The following is an 18807-nucleotide window of genomic DNA, read 5'->3' as shown; positions in this document are numbered from 1 at the left end:
CTAAAGTTTGCCTAGAGATAAAACTCTAATGTATTAAAATCATTTGAGATCATGCCGTAATTTCAAGTGAAGGCGAGAACGTTGAGATTAACAAACATCAGTGATGGTTGAACGCACACCAGGAAGGTATCAGCTGCTTCTGATGTCCCTTTCAGGTGTGAAACTGATACCACCACTAGGTGCTAGCATGCAGAGGCACCTGACTGTGTGGACAGTAAGACAAAACAGTTACCTAAACCCAGTGAGCCTGCAGTTAGCATGGGAGAACCAGCAGAAAGAATTCATCAGCTATGCTAATAAACGGAGAGCTGGGTGAACCCTGATGTCTAAGGAAAGCTGTCCTGTGGTAATGGCATTTCTACTTGGGCCTGGACAGAAAACCTGTGCATGCGTACAGCAGGCCTTTCTGGGGAGGAATGACAATATGAAAGATTTGACAACAGGCAGGGCAGACTCTGGCACTGCATAGTTGAAAATGGCTGAGAAATTTGCTGACATATCTTAGCAGAACACCAGTGTGAACTGTGTAATTTGTTGAATTTTTTTTTATTAAAATCTAAGGCCTTCAAAATCTTTCAAGGTAAACAAAATGACTGAAAAGCAAATTAAATAAAATTAAAACACTTTACATAAAGATTGGAGTCTTCAAGTTAAGTCTCTGTAGCAGGTTAACTGTTTAACATGTAAGTGCAATTTATTAAATAAAAGACAATTTATTCCAACATTAACTGAAAGGTTTTTTTTTTTCTTGACTCATTTAAATAAGTGAAGATGTTCAAGAGTTAAAAATTGATTAAGGATCTAATGCACCCATAATTAAACACCCAGTCTTGAGCATGATAATTGCAAATTAAAAGGTCAGGGGACAGAAAGTCACATGCTACATTTGAAAAATAAAAAAAAAAAAACTAAGTAGATAGAATTAAGAAATAGATATGCCTGAATGACATTCAGTTTGTAAAATTCCATTTATCAACATTAAAATAAAAATTTCAAAGCTTGTGGCCAGCATACACAGGACAGCAGGATTAACTGAAAGCAAATAATGGGCTATTTTGGGGGAAGATTAGAGACAGTCAGTGAGGAAATTCAAAAAAATGAGGAAATCATGAAGGGTTTACAAAATGATCTCCTAAATGAGCTCTCACATCTCACATTAAGCATAAGTAACGTCTTAAGCCCTTAAGGGCTTAAGATGACAGAGGATCCCAGAACTGTCAACCTTCGCCCGTCTGACAAAACTCACTAAAGGGAGCAGACTGGAAGAGCTGGCATTATGTGCAGCAGTTCCCAGGTAAACAAAGTCTGCAGGTATAATAAATGTCGTTATCTGACATGGGGATGTCGGATGGAATGCAGTGGCCACAATGACACTCATCATCCCCCGGGTAGCCATCTAAGGCTGGGATGTGATGATTGGCAGCTCCCTGGCTCAGCCTCGTCATCAAACCCTCACGCTGTGGTAGCAACTGCCTACTTATCCACCTATTGCAATCACTCACACTTAACAGCCGTGCGGATTTTATGCAGAGCTATTCAATCAGTGTGCCCTGAGTTTAAGTCAAACTAAAATGCAGCTGAAGTGACTTCCAGGCAATTGAGGCTTTTCAAGGATGTCACCATTGATGGTTTTCTCACCCAGACAACTCTGTTCCTCAGCACTTTAACTTTCATTTTTCAAAGTGAAGCTTTAAAATGAGCACCACACTGAGGGGGTTTAGCTTGTTAAAAACTGAAGACATCTGATTCCTTACAATGATATAATACCATCACCCTCTCAGGCCCTTGTCACTGTGTTTAAATAAAAAGCCCAGTTAACTCTATTTCTTCTACTCTAGGCTGGTACAGGATGGTACATTCAACGTGACCTAGTAACTGTTAAGCAGCATCACAATATTCTTCATGCACTTTATACCCATAAAGCCTTCCTCACAGAAGCAAATCCCAGGTCACATGACCACTTGAAGTTGCCATTCTTATGACAACAGTCACCTGTAGCTCCCTTATGAGTAAAACAACATGTGATTGTGAGTAACCAATTAGCCAAGAATCACACACACACACACACACACACACACACACACACACACATATATATATATATATTTTTTTTTTTTTGAGACAGGGTTTCTCTGTGTAGCCCTGGCTCTCTTGTAAGTTGCTCTGTAGACCAGGCTGGCTTTGAACCAGGAGAGCCACATGCATCTGGCTCCAGCCACATGCATCTGGGATTAAAGGTGTGCATCACCACTGCCTGACTTCCACTTACATTTTCAGTTGAAATCTTCCCTCTAGACCAGTGGTTCTCAACCTTCCTAATGCTGCAATCCTTTAGCATGGTTCATCATGTTGTGGAGCTCCCCCAACCATAACATGATTTCCATTGCTACGTCATAACTGCAACTTTGCTACTTTAAAATCGTAATGTAAATGCCTGTGTTTCCCGACGGTTGGTTTTAGGTGACCCCTGTGAGGGGCTGCAAACCACAGGTTGAGAACCACTGCTCTAGACTATGAACTAGCCTTGTAGGGTCAAACATCCCCACGAAGTACTACAGAGTGTTCTCAAGTTTGTTTGTACTGGAGATTAGTCTCGGGGTCTTGGAACTAGGCAATTTCTCTACTTGTAAGCTATATTGCAAGTACTTTATTTATTTTTATTTCTAGATGGGAATCTCATTAATTGCCTGAGGCTAGCTTTGAAATAACTGCATATCCCAGATTAGGCCTCAGCCTCCTGAGTACTGGGATTATAGAAGTAGACACCACGCCCACACGGCGTGTTTCTGACAACTCACATCACACGGATGCCACCACAACCCAAACAATGCTCTGCAATGAGGCAGGCCCAGCACGTGGATCTGAAAGTCAGAGACACGATGAGTATGAACCGAGCTATGTCGTAAGCATAGTGCATGTGTCACATTTTAAAGATTGTGTTAAAAAGTGCATTTGCTGCCTTAGCCATTGTTACATAAATCTGGATTAAAAGGTGGCATAGTATGTACCTCAGGGGGAGCCCCTGTTACATTGTTGTGGCTCGTTTACTTTTACTTCCGAATGTTGCCAAAATAAATTTTTAAATTACCCATGTGACTTGGATTATTTTCATTGAACAATGCTAGTCCAGACTGTTTGAAATGAAAAGATGACCCACTAAGCTGAGCATGGTGACAGAAATGATTAATCTCAGTCCTCGGGAGGCAGAGGCAAGCAGATCTCTGTGAGTTTAAACCAGCAGGGTCTGCATAGCAAGCTCCCAATAAGCCAGAACTACATAGTGTCTCAAAAGCAAACAAAATTTAAAAAATATTAGTAATCCTTATATAAAAAGAAGCATCAAAAGTTATGTCTGTATAGGAAATACAAAATTCGAGGAGAGATACAGCATTTCACACATCAAAGATGGTGAAGAAGAAACATAGCAGTGTCCCTTTTGTCATTATACTGTGTTGTAAAATGTGAATGTCATATTGGGAAAATGCTAGATAAACAAAAATGCATACAATACCCAAGTTATTGCCCCATGTGGAACACAGGCCATCAACTAACACAATGACCTATTTTGGTGATTATTTTTAAATTGTAAAATTAACTTCCGAGTTTTTTATTTTAATTTTATTCATATATTTATTTATTACAATTTATTTACTTTGCATCCCTGCTGCAGCCCCCTCCCTTGTGTCCTCCCAGTCTTACCCACCCTCCTTCTTCTCCCCCTATGCCCTTTCCTTAGTCCCATGATAGGGGAGGACCTCCTCCCCTTCTATCTGAGCCTAGCCTATCAGGTCTCACAAGGCTAGCTGCATCATCTTCATCTGTGGTCTAGCAAGGCTGTACCCCATCTCCCCCGAGAGGGAGGCGATCAAAGAGCTGACCACTGAGTTCATGTCAGAGACAGTGTCTGTTCCCCTTACTAAGGAACACACTTGGAAACTGAGCAGCCAATGGGCTTCCTTTGAACAGGGGTTCTGGGTCCTCCCCATGCATGGTCCTTGGTTGGATTATCTATCTCTGTAGGCACCCCTGGGTCCCAATATTTTGGCTCTGTTGTTTTCCTTGTGGAATTCCTGTCCTCTCCCCGTCTTTCTAGCTCTCTTTTCTTCCATAAGGATTCCAGCACTCTGCCCAAAGTTTGGCTATGAGTCTCATCCCTCGATACCCTGGTGGGTAGAGTCTTTCAGGGGCCCTCTGCAGAGGGCTCTTGTCTGTTCCTTGTCTTCTCCTATTTCAGATGTCTATCCTGTTTGCCCTTCTGAATGAAGAGTAAGCATCTTCCCTAGGGTCCTCCTTAACGTCTGAGTTTTATTAGCTGTATTATTTTATTTTATAACCTAACATTCTTTTCAAACCTCATTGGTTATTTCATTGAGAGTTTTACTGAGAATTAAATTCAGTAATTTAATTAATTTAGTAATTCAGTAATTTAGCTTTTTATAACTCATCCATAAATTGAATATTTACTGAAAATTTAAGCAGTTACTTCTGTGTGCATGTATGATATAGAATTGTACACTAACATTTTATATCAAAATGCTGATCTTTAAATGAAGGCAAAGATGCTATCTTAGAACCAAAAGGGATTCCACTCAAAGACCGCAGCAATCTGCTCACACACACCCTTCATGTCCAAGGACAATTTAAACTTCTCCTTAAAGAGATTTTCTTCTTCTAGCCTCGTTATTTTTATTTCAGTCTTCTCAGGATCAGGGAATTTCTTTGATTCTAAATCTGATCTCTCAAAAGTCAATAGTTATTGGGGATACAGCTCAACAGTGCTCATCATGTGTAAGGTTCAGGCTTTAGTGCCACCATCATAAAGAAATATACAGTGTTTTCGTTAAATTACTTTTTAGATTTTGTATATATGCATGTGTTAGCATGGTATGTGTGTGTTATCACGGTTTGTGTGTGGGGGTGAGAGTGTGCATGTGCGCTCATTCCTTCGAGTGGCATGCCAAACAGAACCTCTGGGCTAGAGCAATGGAGAGCTGCTCTATAGTTGTGAAAATAGATGCCTCTATGTTGAACACATTGACAAAGCATCAAGAACAAGCATGGAATCCTCACGATAAGTGAAGAAACACTTTGTTTTAATCTCAAAGTTGAAGAAAATATATTGCCATTAAAATAACATATAAACTCATCAGTAACATTTTTAAAAGAGAAAAACATGAAACTAGAAGAAAAAAAAATCATAGTCATTTCCATGCAACCTGCTTAGCTGCATTAAGTCTCAAGAGCAGGAATGCCACAGAGCAAAGTCTTACCTTCCATCTCGGTCCCAGTCATACACTTCTACTTTGATTGTTCTGTCAGGGGAAAAATACACACATGAAAGTGGCTTAAATAAAATAACGCCATCTGATGATGCAATATGAAAATAATACCATCTGAATCTCCAAAACAAAAATTTAGTCAGTTGTTTTCAGAAAATATATGCTTGTCAGTTTCACAAACAATTTTATCACTAAGGTTAAATTTACATCTTAAGGTTAGTTTCAAGAATCTATATTAATTCTTCAGTGTGTGGCGAAAGTATGTAGACAACATAACTCCTCAGGAGACTATAGACCCATTTCGCCCCTCTTAGAGACAATCACACTGAGGCTTACTAGGCCTTTTTCCTAGAGTTTCCAGTTCAACAGACCTGAGTTAGGGCCTCAGGACCTTCATTTTACAAGGTGACTAAGTAATGTTGACGTTGCTAATCAGAAAACCTAAGTACTGCTTTCTTGGGGATAGAATGAACCAGTGAAATAAAGTCAGACTCATTAGCCAAATGATATGGTATGTTTAAAACTGTAACACACTACAGTTCTTATAGTATTATTGGTTATTACAATAAACCACCTTTTGGGTATGGTGGTGCACTTGATGCTGAGCCAGTGGAATCACACATTCATGGCTAGCCTGGTCTACACAGCAAAGCCCTGTCTCAACAATACTGAAAAGACAATGTTTTAATTTTTGCTAATGTACAAGTAGTAAGGCTAGTAAAAGAAAAAAAGAGATTGCGTTTTTATTTATTTTCTTGTAGCTTTAATTTTCTAGAGTTTTTTTTAAATATATAATAACCTGCAATAAGCTTCCAAGAAAGAGAAACTTCAGTAATATGAATCAAAGATACTGGAAGGATCACAGGATAAACCTTACTAAGATGCCTTTTCTGTTTCTATGAGTCTTTTATGAGCACAGTTTACCTGTGACAGTTTTAAGGACTTATAGGGAGTGACAGTCCTCTAGCCAATCAATGTCCTGTCCATGAAGGTCACCACAACGAGATGGACCACGGAGGCAATGGCAGCTTGTGGCAATGAGAATTCACAAGCCACATTTAAACAGTAGGCTAAAAATTAAACTAACATTCTATTTATTTTTTGGCACTTAATTCATGTTCATATTGGAAAAAAAAAGTCAGGTTAACCAAGCTTTAATTCCCTAAAATTATCCCGATGGATTATCTCTTATCATTATGGATTAAAACCAAGTTGCTTAAAATTTTTTTAATAACCCATCCATGCATTAGTGGCAGAAATTATTTCCTTAGGTGAATAAGTCATCTTTATAAACGTGCAGTGCGGACTAGACCCGAGTTCCACAGACGATGAGCATTCCGCACGCTAAGTCTGAGTATGTTCCATCTGTCTTACCTGTCATAATCCCCATTGCACAGTGCTCTCACTGAGATCTTGAAGGCTTGCCACACAGGATTTAGAGTGTTTTTGACAACTTCTGTCTTGTGACAAATTGTAAAGCTGTGAAAGAGTTTTCAATTATACAGTTAGATGGATGGATGGATGGATGGATAGATAGATGGATAGATTGATGGGTGGATTGATAGATGGATAGATAGATATATAGATAGATATAACTACATAAAGTGTATGTATGTCTATATTATATAGAATTGATTCCATTACAATAATTTTTATTTTTATTTTCTTTGCCATTCCTCTCCATGGGCAAAATGTTGTGCCCTCTCCGCTTCTGCTGCCTCCTGACTAAATATACAAACATAGATTTATAAACTTGTGAGATTATCTCTTTAGAATATAAACAAAGACATGTGGCAATATTTACCCTCAAATAATTTTCTCCGAATTCAACAAATCCTGATTCTATTGTATAAAACTTGAGGTACACAATAGTCATCAGCTTTTGGCAAATTTGCTTAAGGTAAAGTCAAAATTCTTGTTAAAATTCTAAAGTCACCAGAGGTAGAATTTAAAAGTTTCACACTGGAGTTTCTCCCCACCCCTCCCCGAGAAACTGACTCCTATGCACAAGGAGACATTCATAAGCAATGAATTGTTTCTTCTTTTATTAATTATTTTCACTTACAACATACTGTGTGTGGTCATAGACATAGAACTCTCACTAGTTCATATTTCGCTGCCAGAGTAAGGAGTGAAAAATCCTGACTGGAATCTACTGCAACTTTTCCTAGTAGTCAGGAGTCTAGTTATGTAAATAGAAGGGCATGCATATGTGTCTGCTACAGAATCACACAAAAACATTTTTAATAAATAACCTGTCGGAAAGCTTTATATGAAGCTCTCTGTAAAACACACTACTTGTAAAGAAAAATTATTGCCTAGACATGGACATAGTGCATGAAATCAACAGAAAATAAAGAAAATAGAAATTTAGAATTATACACAAGAAAGACTTTTAATTACTGTTTCCAATATGGATTGTTTTAACCTGTTAGCTGAGAGGCAAAATTGGGTTCATATTTTAAAAATGTTTAAAAACAAAGAAAAAAGCATGTAGTGAAAAATGCATGTAAAATTGATCAGTATTTAAAATTACTTTTCACTCAAATCTCAAAAGTAGTGAAAAATGCATGTAAAAGTGAGCAGTAAAGTTGCTTTTCACTCAAATCTCAAAAAACACAAAACTATATATATATAAAGTTTTAATATATTCATTAATACATGTTTTGACACAGATAGTTAACTAGTTTTCTATAACTATAGTATGTGAAAATGTCTGAAGTAAGATTTATTGATTTTAAAAATTAAATTTCAATTATTTGGAAATTCAGAATAGACTTAATTTTGAAAAATAGGTTTCCTTTGATTAAAATTATCACTTGTATAAGCAGAATATATATTCATAACAAAAAGCATCATTAGATATGTGATAAGATAAAATCTTAGTAAAAATTTGTAGAAAAATAAGAGAGCTCAGGATCCAGTCTTTCAATCAGAAGGATGCAAGAACACTAGGACTGAAGAAATTCTGTTATGCTTGTTAACTTCTCCATAGCCTGAGAATAATGAACAGCTATGCTTATGCCTTTTAGACTTTCTGTGTGGATAAACAGGTGTTCAGATGCAAAGTGTAAACACACTGTCATCTTCCGCCATATCAGTTAGAAGCACAGCAATAATGGCTGAAGTTTAAAGTCCATTGCACTCACCAATAATGTCTAAGAACATTTTCTCCTTGAATAATATTTTATTACACAATGCTAAGACAAACAAGTAGGAATGCATTAAACAATATTAACACTAGATAACGGTTAAACCCTCCCATTTCTGAGACTTTGGCATTAGTTTATATAGGATTTATTCACGCCTTTCAGCCCTGTGAGATCAATCAACCCATTTATAGATCAGGAGACTGTACATGTTGCCAGAGCCATTAAGCATCACATGATTGACTTCTCGGCAACAGACTCTCAGGCATCTTTCTAGCTGCTACACTTGCTCATAAATGCGGACAGTACAGAATGACTCACAAGAATCAGTGATCAGAAGGTACAGCCGTGCACCGTCAACGCTGCTCACACACAGTCACAACTGGCAAACACCACACCACACTGAGACACTTCACTGTGGTTTGGAGGATACGATCTGAAGTAAATGTTTTTCAGTTTTGAGGACTGTCCTCCCCTTCCCATCCTCCAAAACAAATGATTTCCACTCAATTCTATAGAAAGTACATTTGCTAATTCAGTTTCCTAAAGCATGCCACCATTCTACATTGCTAAAAGATAGATTTTATAAAAAATCTAATTTTTTATAAAAAGCAAAGAGGAAGCGGACACTAATTTATATGGCAAACATAAAACATAAATGGTTATCAAATTAGTTATTGAAATAGAAAATCACACCCATCTTTAAAACATCAAGTATTGTATTCCGTTTACTAATGAAGATCCTGAAAGAAACAATAGCGCAAGCATCAGCATCACCATAGGTATCGGTGAGTGTAGGAAAAGGCACACTCACCTTCCATCCTCATTACTTCGATAAAATACAAGGAAAGGATCTGACTTTCCAAAGAAATCCTTCTTATCCAATTTGTTTGCACAAAACTGCATCAAGACAGCATCCTGAAAACAGAATTGGTAATACAGCTCAAAATCTGGGACAGGAATAGCTAGAAAGTACAGATCACAAACAAGATTTGACTGGGAAACATTTGTTGCTTTGATGTCATAGGCCTAGTGGGGGAGCTGCAGACAAAAGGCCATTATTTATTGAAGGATCATGAAGCTTTCAAATGTCCTGGAAATTCCATTCCAATGCCAAGAAAACTAGTATTCAGAAAGCTGCTCATCCTCCTAACCAATTCCCAAATTGTAATGAGACAGACGCCTTCAGGTGTTTAATGCCACCCCACAGCATCTTCAGCCACTTACATTATTACATCTCCTGACCACTTAGGACATGTTTAATAGTCAACTATTACATGTGTTTAGTAAGCTTCTATTACAATCTAGTTGGTAGAACTCTGTTATTAAAAAGAAGCAGAGCACAATGTCCGAAAACTACATTTAAATTGTTTCTTTGGTGCTTGAGTTCAAGAAATATAAAGCATCTTCCCTTTGACGTACAAAATAATTATACATTATAACTTTTCCAGGCTAGTTGTTACAATTGATTTGTATACTTAAGCACTTATATTCTGAATAATTTCAAGGTACTATCATACCAAGAATGGTAAAGTATTGAACTGAGCAGACTAAGTATTTTTTTAATGGTAGAATATGTATAGTTTTTTAAAATTCAAATGAATACACTGATGAAATTTATGGGATTCTTTTGTGAACTTTATACATAAGCACTGAATCTACAGGACTCCTGTCCTTCCCTCTTCCTCCAACCTCTCCTAGTGTCCCACCTCTCTCTCCCAAATTCATGATCTCTTCTTTAATTATTGTTTCAAGTATACACACACGCATTCATGTGTAATACATATGCCCAGGCATCCTGAGTTTATTTAGCATTACTCATAGTGCATATGTCCAGGGCAGACCATGTGGGAGAGCTCTTGTCCTGAGCAGACAAGGATTCTCCCTTTTATATCAGCAATGGACCACCTATAACTCTACATGTCATGGGACCACGTGGAGTTTCCACCATACATGCTGGCATGTCTGCTGCTGTTATCAGTATGCCAGCTTTGTTCAGGCTACCGTATTGTTGAAATTCCATCTTAGCCTTTGCCTGTTACATCCAAGGGAAACTATTTAGCAGCAAGTGTCCAGAGCCTCTGGATCTTCCAATATTTCTACCCACTTGTCTCCAATTTTCCTTGAGCCTAATTAAGTGTAGGGTTATGTTTCTGATACATCAGTTGGGGTTAAGCACTGCACAGTCATTTAGCCTCTGCATTTGACCGGTCTCTCTCTGTTGCAAAAGAAAGCCTCTTTGATGAGATTTAAGAGCTACAGTTATCTGGAGGTATAAGGATAAGTATTTAGAACATAGCTAGAAATCAGATTGGTTCAGAAAAAGAAATGGGAAACGTAGGTTATGTTCTATGAGCTCTCCAGTCATGAGGAGTTGGCAAGGTTTACAGTATTCCTTCCTGTTGAGCTGATCTTAAGTCCAACTAGACAGGTATTGGTTACTCCCAAGTTAAAAGTGCCACTGTTGCAAGAGTGGGGAGATGTTGATTGTGTAGGTTTTGTTGTGGCTCCTATGTTTACAACTCAGTAGGATGGTTGTCCTTCTCCTTTGGCAATCTACTATTCCCTTCTCTAGAGATAAAGTTCACCCTCCCTCCTCCTCATTCTACTTTCCTGGTTTCTTCAGCTAGTTCAGGTTACAGAAGCACACCTGAAGATTTGGAGTGAGAATCTGCAAGGCCTAGGAAGCTTGCCTTTGTCTTTCAGAGCCTGGATTAACAGAGTCAATATTCTCCATTTATACCCACTTACCTGAACGTTTCATGATTTCTGATGTATTTTTTTTTCATATATAGTATCATCAAAAAAGGGAATATTTTATTTCTTACTTTTATTTGTAGCCCTATAATTTCCTTCTCTTGTCTTATTGCTCTAGCTAGAGATTTAAGCATTATATTGAAAATGAGTGGGGTCAGTGAAAATTCCTGATTTTAGCGGTGCTGCTTAGAATTTTTTTTTTCCATTTCATGATACTATTTATGTGTTTGTCTTGTATAGCCTAAACATGATGAGTATGCCCTTCCCAGTCCTGGTCTCATGGAACATTTACCATGAACACATGCTGGATTTTGTTAAAGGCCTTTTCTGCATCTGTTGAGGTGATCATGGGATTTTTGTTTTTAAGTCCATTTGTAGATTTATTGGTTTTGATTTACGTATGTTGAATGTTCCCAATATGTCTGCAATAAAGCTGATTTGGTCAAGATAGATGGTCTTTTTTAGTAGTTCAAGACCTGTAGGCTGCAACCTATTTGGGGGGGGTCACATATCAGATATCCTGTATATCAGATATTTACAATATCACAATTCATAACAGAAACAAATTACAGTTATGAACGAAATAGAAATGAAATAATTTTATGGGTGGGGATCACCACAACATGAGGAACTCTATTGAAGGGTTGCAACATAGGTAGGGTGAAAACCACTGCCATGTGCTTGCTTGTCTTTGGTTTTCAAGCATTTTACTTGAAAAGTAATCCAATTCCTCTACTTTACTTTCAAGTCTTGGTAAGGGGGGGTGATATTTCTAATTCTGTTTGATTTACTATACTGTAGCCAAGTGAACTGAATAAACTGAAAGATCTATTGAAAGACATTTGGAGAGCAGGGCCACTGCTTTCAATTTTATACTTTGCTGATAGGCAGCAGGTCTGATGTTGTAAGCATGACTAACTTTGCTATTTTTATTTGAGTGTTGATGGTGACTATAATGTCACTGAATGAATGACTTTTTAAACACTGTTAGAAAGACACAACTAAATAAAAGTATTTGCAAAAAAAATAGTAAAAGATGTGTTAAACCAATTTATTTTTTATTGTCAACATATCTGGTTTAGTGACTCATGCTAGTGGCAACAAGTAAGAGACGGGGTCCTGTACAATAGAAAACAATGTAACTGCTACACAAAGCTCAGGCTGAGTGGAGCATCATTGCATAGTACATCAAGAACCTCTACGCAGAAAAGTCTTAAAGATGCACAGAATCATGTCAATCATCTTCAACCCTGTGACTTTCATAAGAACCAAGGGATCAAACCCTCAGCAATTCCAGAAATTCTTTAAAAGTGTTGATGCTGACAATGACGGCATCATATATTTGGAGGATGTAAGTTGCCTAGGTAGGGACCAGATGTGGAAAATATTTAAGATTTGTAACACGTTAACAAATGATTTGAAGTTCCAAAAGCAAACTTTACTTCATTGGCCAAAGACCAGTTTACAGTGGCTTGCAGTTTTTGCAAACACTTATTTAATGAGTTAAACAGGAGCCTCTTCAAGGTGAAAACCAATTTATTGAAGAAAAGTTTCACATCATAACAGTGTACAGAGGCAAGCAATTTTAGGCATTTCAGGATGTTGCCTGAGCACAGTCCCATGAACAGCGGGAAAGATGCTGCCTTGACGGACCCTCTTAGCTTTCCCTCCTATGCTATCTCCTTTCCTGTGTCAGCTGCCAACACCCAAAAACACTTCCTACCATGTTTCCAAGTGGTCACACTAGGCTGGGACACAGGTAGGTAACATTCACGATTCTTCCTGCCCGTTATTAGTGTATTTCCAGTTTGACCCTTGGTCTTGTAGTGGTCTGCTTTCACGTCTCCCTTCTCACACCTCCATTCCCTGGGGATTTCACCTCTTCATACAGACACAACTTAGCTATTTCTTGTCAACCCTCTCAGCCTTCCCTTGTAGCCCACCTCTCCTCTGTTGTGTCAACCACCAAAACCCAGAAACATTCTACCAGGGACTTACAGAGGCCACAGTGAGCTGGAGTTCAGGTAGGTGGTTTTTACTATCCTTCAGTTTCTCCATTACCCTCTGACCAGACTTACTCTGAGACCCATAGCAGCCTGATTTCAGGAGCCCCTCCTATCTTAACTCCTTGGAGACCCCAGTTCTTGCTATCTACCTAGAATCACCCCGGTCCTTTCATTCCTGTCTCACTAGGCTTATTCCTTGTCCTACTATAGCCCACATGCAGGAGTTCCTCTCTCTACCACAACTCTACTTCCTGGGGACACTGCCACTTTGTGTGGATCCATTATCCCTGGCTCATTCCCACCACCAATCTCACCTTTTCCTCCTAGCCCATCTCCATTCCTTTCCGCCATCTATAGACCTGCTGAAGAAGTCTCTAGAGAGACACCATGGCCACCGCATATGCCTAGGATTCACAAAGGGCATCAAGAACAAAAATAAGATGGAATGTCCTCCCAATAAGACGAGACCATGTATCAACACCTAGAAATACCTCAATAATAAGAACTTCGAAGCTTAATCCCCAGCACAAACACACGTACATGAACAGGCAAGACAACATGCCTCACCAGAACCCAGACACCGTATAATAGTAAACCCTGAAAAATGGGAACATTGGTGAAGCACAAGACATGAACTTCAATTTAAGATATCCCCAAGGACCTTAACGAGGAATTAATTAAAGAAGTCCAAAAAGACAAAAGAAAAGGGTTGAATTAAATAATGAACACAATTCAAGTAATGAAAGTAGAATTAGCAAAGAAATAGAATCACACAACAAAATCCAAATTAAAAAAAAAAAAACCTGAAACAAAAAACAAACAAACGAACAAACAGGAAGTCACATAAACATCTCAGAAGTGTGACTTGCCAACAGACTACAAGACATGAGAGATAATCTCAGGTGGTTAAACAAAACAAAACAGTTGAAGAAGTTGATGGTACAGTCATATCAATAGTGTTAAAATAAAAAACTATTTGGGTACACATGCAAAAATATTTTTCAGAAAAATCTAAGAAAAGAAAAGATCTATGAATAATGAGAGAAATGAGAAAAAAACTGAGGTCAAAGGCACAGAAAATATTTTTAACAAATCAGAGAATAATTTTTTATTTCAACCCAGAGAAAGAAGTGGCTATCAAGGTACAAGAAGCAGACAGAACACCAAATAAGCAAGACTAGAAAAGGAAATCTTACAAAGCACATAATAATCAAATCACTAAATGTATAAAACAAAGAAAAGGCATTAAAATCTGCAAGGGGAAAAAGGCCAAGAAATATATAAAGGTGGGTCAATTAAGATAACAGTTGATTTCTCAGTGGAGACTCTGAAAACCATAAGGACCTGGATGGATCTTCTACGAACTCTGAGAGACCAAAAATGTCACTCCAGAGTACTATATTCACCAAAACTATTGGTCACAATTGATGGAGGAAGATAAACATTCCAAGATAAAACTAAATCTGAACAATGTCTGTCTACCAACTAAGCCCTGCTGAAGGCACTAGAAGCAAAACTTCATTGTGAAGAGGTTAACTGCAGCCAAGAAGACACAAGAAATAAATAATCACAGAACAGTAAAGCAAAAGAGAAAAAAAAATAATGAAAACAAAATAACAGGAATCAGTAACTGCTCATTGATAACTCTCAATATTGATGGTCTCAGTAGTTCAATAAAAAGACACAGACCAATAGATTAGATTAAAAAATGCCTTCCACAACATCCAAGAAATACACCTTACAATCAAGGAGAGACATCACCTCAGAACAAAAGTATAGAAAAGGTATTTCAAGATAATTGACACAAGAAACAAGCAGGTACAGCCATTTTTACATTTGAGAAAATAGACTTAAAACCAAAACCAATCAAAAGAGATAGCAAAGTATAATGCACTTCATCAAAGGAAAATCCACAAAGAAGATATTGCAATCCTGAACATGTATGCCAAACAAAAAGGCACCTAGGTTCATAAAAGAAATACCATTACAGCTAAAATCACACATGGCACCACACACAATGATAGTGGGTGACCCCAATGCCCTTTTCTGGACAATAGACAGGTCATCCAGACAGAAACGAAATAGTTATATGATGTCATAAATCAAATGGACTTAGAAGATATTTACAGAACATTTCATCCAAAAACAAAAGAATGTCTCTTCTTCTTAGCACCTCATTGAACTGTCTCCAAAACTGAACATGTACTGAGAATCAGAACAAGTCCAAAAGACACAAGAAAACTGAAATAACACCCTGTATCCTGTCTTACCACCAGGAATGATAGCTGGGTACCAACAACTGCAGAATCAACAGAAAGCTTACAAACTCCTAGAAATTTAACAACTCACAAAAAAATAAAAAGTGAGTCAAAACCAAAACCAAGAAAGAAATTGAAAACATTTTAGAATTAAAAACATACATACCCAAACCTATGGGACAAGATTAAGGCCATTCACGGAGTTCATAGCACTAAATACCTATGTCAAAAAAATGAGAAGATTGCATACAAGTAATATAGCAGCACACCTCAAAGCTCTAGAACAACAAGAGGAAATATAACCACAAAGAAGTAGATGACAAACTAAGGGCTGAAGTCAAGAGTATGGAAACAAAACAAGCAAACAAAAACCTACAAAGAGTCAAGGAAGAGTTGATTCTTTGAGAAAAGCAACAAAATTGATAAACCCTTAGTCAAATTAGTTAAAAGACATTGAGAAAAGATCCAAGGTAGTAAAATTAAAGATGACGAGCAAGAAACTACAGTAGACACTAAGGAAATCCAGGGAATCATAAGGACATCTTTAAAAATCTGTACTTGACCCAATTGGAAAACCGAACAAAAGCAGATAGATTATTTGATATATGCAACCTGTTATAGTTAATCAAGCTCAAAGACATTTAAACAGTCTCATAACCACTAGTGAAATGGAAGCACTCAGTACAAGTCTTCCAACCAAAAAATAAAAAAAGAAAAGAAAAAAAAAATCACACCAATACTGCTCAAATCATTAAACAAAATATAATTTAATGGAACATTTTTTATTATTTTTATGAGGCTACTATTAGCTTAATACCTAAACCACACAAAGACCCAACCAAAAAAGAAAAAAAGAAAAGTGTAGACCTATATCCATAATGAACATAAATGGAAAAATACTCAAGAAAATACAAGCAAACCAAATCCAAGAACACATCAAACAGAGTATTCAGCAGGATGAAATTGGCTAAATCCCAGACATGCAGGAATGATTCAACATAATCTCATAATCTGTTATACAAACAGGCTGAAAAACAAAAATCATAGGGCACTAAATGTACAGAATATTTTTTTTAAAAAGGACTTTGAAAAAAAGTCAACATCCCTTCATGATTAAAAACAAAAACAAAAACAAAAACAAAAACACTGAAGAGAACCAAGCACACAACTTTAATCCCAGCATTTGGGAGGCAGAGGCAGGGGAACTTCTATGAGTTAGAAGCCAGCCTAGTCTATAAAGCAAGTTCTAGGACCGCCAGAACTATTCAGAGAAACCCTGTAAAAAAAAAATCCTTGAAGAAACTACAGATTCAAAGGATAAACCTCAACCTAATAAAGGCAGTTTATATCAAGCCCACAGGCAACATGAACAACAACAAAAACAAACAAAACAAAAACTCTTGAAGCATTTTTTACAAAAAACAGAAGATACCTGTTCTCCATACCTGTTCAGGACAGCACTTGAAATCTTAGCTAGAGCAATAAAACAACTGAAGGAGAACACAGGAATTCAAATAGGAAAGAAAGAAGTAAAAGTATTATTTGCAGATGATATAATATTATACATAAGTGACCTTAAAAATTCCATTGGGAAACTCCTACAGCTGATAAATGTTTTCAGCAAAGGAGCAGTAATTTTCACAACTGTCTCAAAGGTAATATACATGGATAATTCTAAACAAGCAAGTGAATGACTCATATTAAAAAAAAAAACACTTTAAAATCTTAAAAAATTTGGAGGCCATCAGAATATGGAACAATTCCCATGCTCAAGGATCAGTAGGATTAACATTGTAAAAATGACTATGCTAGAAAAACAAATACAAGTCCAATGCAATCTCCATCAAAATTCCAACATGATTCTTCACAGAAATTGAAAGGATGATTTTCAGTTTCATATTGAAAGAAAGGAAGGAAGGAAGGAAGGAAGGAAGGAAGGAAGGAAGGAAGGAAGGAAGGAAGGAAGGAAAGAAAGAAAGAAAGAAAGAAAGAAAGAAAGAAAGAAAGAAAGAAAGAAAGAGGAAAGGAGGAAGAAAATCCCAGGATAGCGAGCACAATTCTAAAAGATAAAAAACAAGCAAAAACCAACAACCACCAAAAACTGCTGGAGGTAGTATCATCTCAGATTTCAGGTAATACAACAGAGTTATAGTAATAACAAGGTGTTCCTGTAAAAACCAAACCAAAACAAAACAGACATGTTGATCAATGGACTTAAACTAGGATCCGGCCATAAATACACAATCTATGAACACCCAATTTTTCTTTACAAAGAAGCCAGAAGTGCACAGTGGATAAAAAGTGTGTCTTCAACAAATGGTGCTGGCACAAATGGGATGCACAAAAATGCAAATAGATCCACACTCGTCACCTGCAAATAACTCAATTTTAAATGGACCAAAGACCTCAACACAAAGTCAGATATCCTGAATCTGATAGAAGAGAAAGTGGAGAATAGGCGTGAACTTATTGATTTAAAAGGGGGGGAGGGGACTTTCTGAATGGGACAACATTAGCACAGGAACTAAGAATAAAAATTAATCAAAAGGGACCCCATGACACGGAAACCTTCTGTATGGCAAATGTATCTGATAGAGTCGTAGCATCTAAAATACATAAAGAACTAAATAAACTGCACATCAAGAAAGTAAATAATTGAGTTTAAAAAAAGTGGGTTACAGAACTAAGAGAGTTCTAGAAAGATGAAACATAGATGGCTGAGAAACAACTAAGAAATGTTTAACACCAGGTGTCACCAGAGAATTGCTGGCATCATGTCACTGTAGACTGTAAAGTTCTACTCTTGTTCATTCAAATGCTGATTTTTCTACCCCACTATCTGGTTTCAATCTGAACACAGCAATGTAAGGTTTAAGTATCCCAGTCTCAAATTTGTATAAACATGCCCACCATTTGTGTTCTGTTCTGCCAATAAACACTGACTAGCTAAATCTTAGTGATAGGGAGAAAAAGGTGGGACATCCAGGTCCAGCAAGAGGAAGAGAAAGAGGGGAGAAAGTAGGACATAGCCACAGAAGAGGTCCAGGAAGTGAACTGGAGCCAGGCAAGGATTAAAAGATGCAAGTATAAGAAATTTGGCTGGGAGGAAGCTAGACTAGATTAGAGGTTTAAGATGTAGCAATAATTCCTCAGTATTATGCTCATAGTTAATTAAATAAATCATAGTCTCTGTGGGTCATTATTCAGGTAAATAGATAAATTGTCTCCATACTAATTTTATGCATTTATATTCACTAATAATCAGTCTACACACATGAAAACTACTTTGAGATTTCATATTACCTTATTCAGAATGGCCAAGATAAAGAATACAGTGTCAGTTCATGCTGGCAAGGAT

General features: G+C 37.2%; 1 protein-coding gene across 1 annotated transcript in view; it reads right to left on the bottom strand.

Annotated features, from left to right (window-relative positions):
• Cpne8 (copine 8) overlaps positions 1-18807 on the bottom strand; it is a 176180-nt gene that overhangs the window by 65591 nt on the left and 91782 nt on the right. Inside the window, exons 8-10 of the mRNA XM_021645741.2 lie at positions 9243-9346; positions 6654-6758; positions 5271-5312 (exon numbers count right to left, since the gene is read on the bottom strand). Coding sequence (XP_021501416.2) covers positions 5271-5312; positions 6654-6758; positions 9243-9346 — 251 coding nt within the window. The remainder of the gene's footprint in view (positions 1-5270; positions 5313-6653; positions 6759-9242; positions 9347-18807) is intronic.

The sequence above is a fragment of the Meriones unguiculatus genome, chromosome 8 (genome assembly GCF_030254825.1).
Source record: "Meriones unguiculatus strain TT.TT164.6M chromosome 8, Bangor_MerUng_6.1, whole genome shotgun sequence".
Lineage (NCBI taxonomy): Eukaryota > Metazoa > Chordata > Mammalia > Rodentia > Muridae > Meriones > Meriones unguiculatus.
This window is presented reverse-complemented; position numbering and strand designations above follow the sequence as displayed.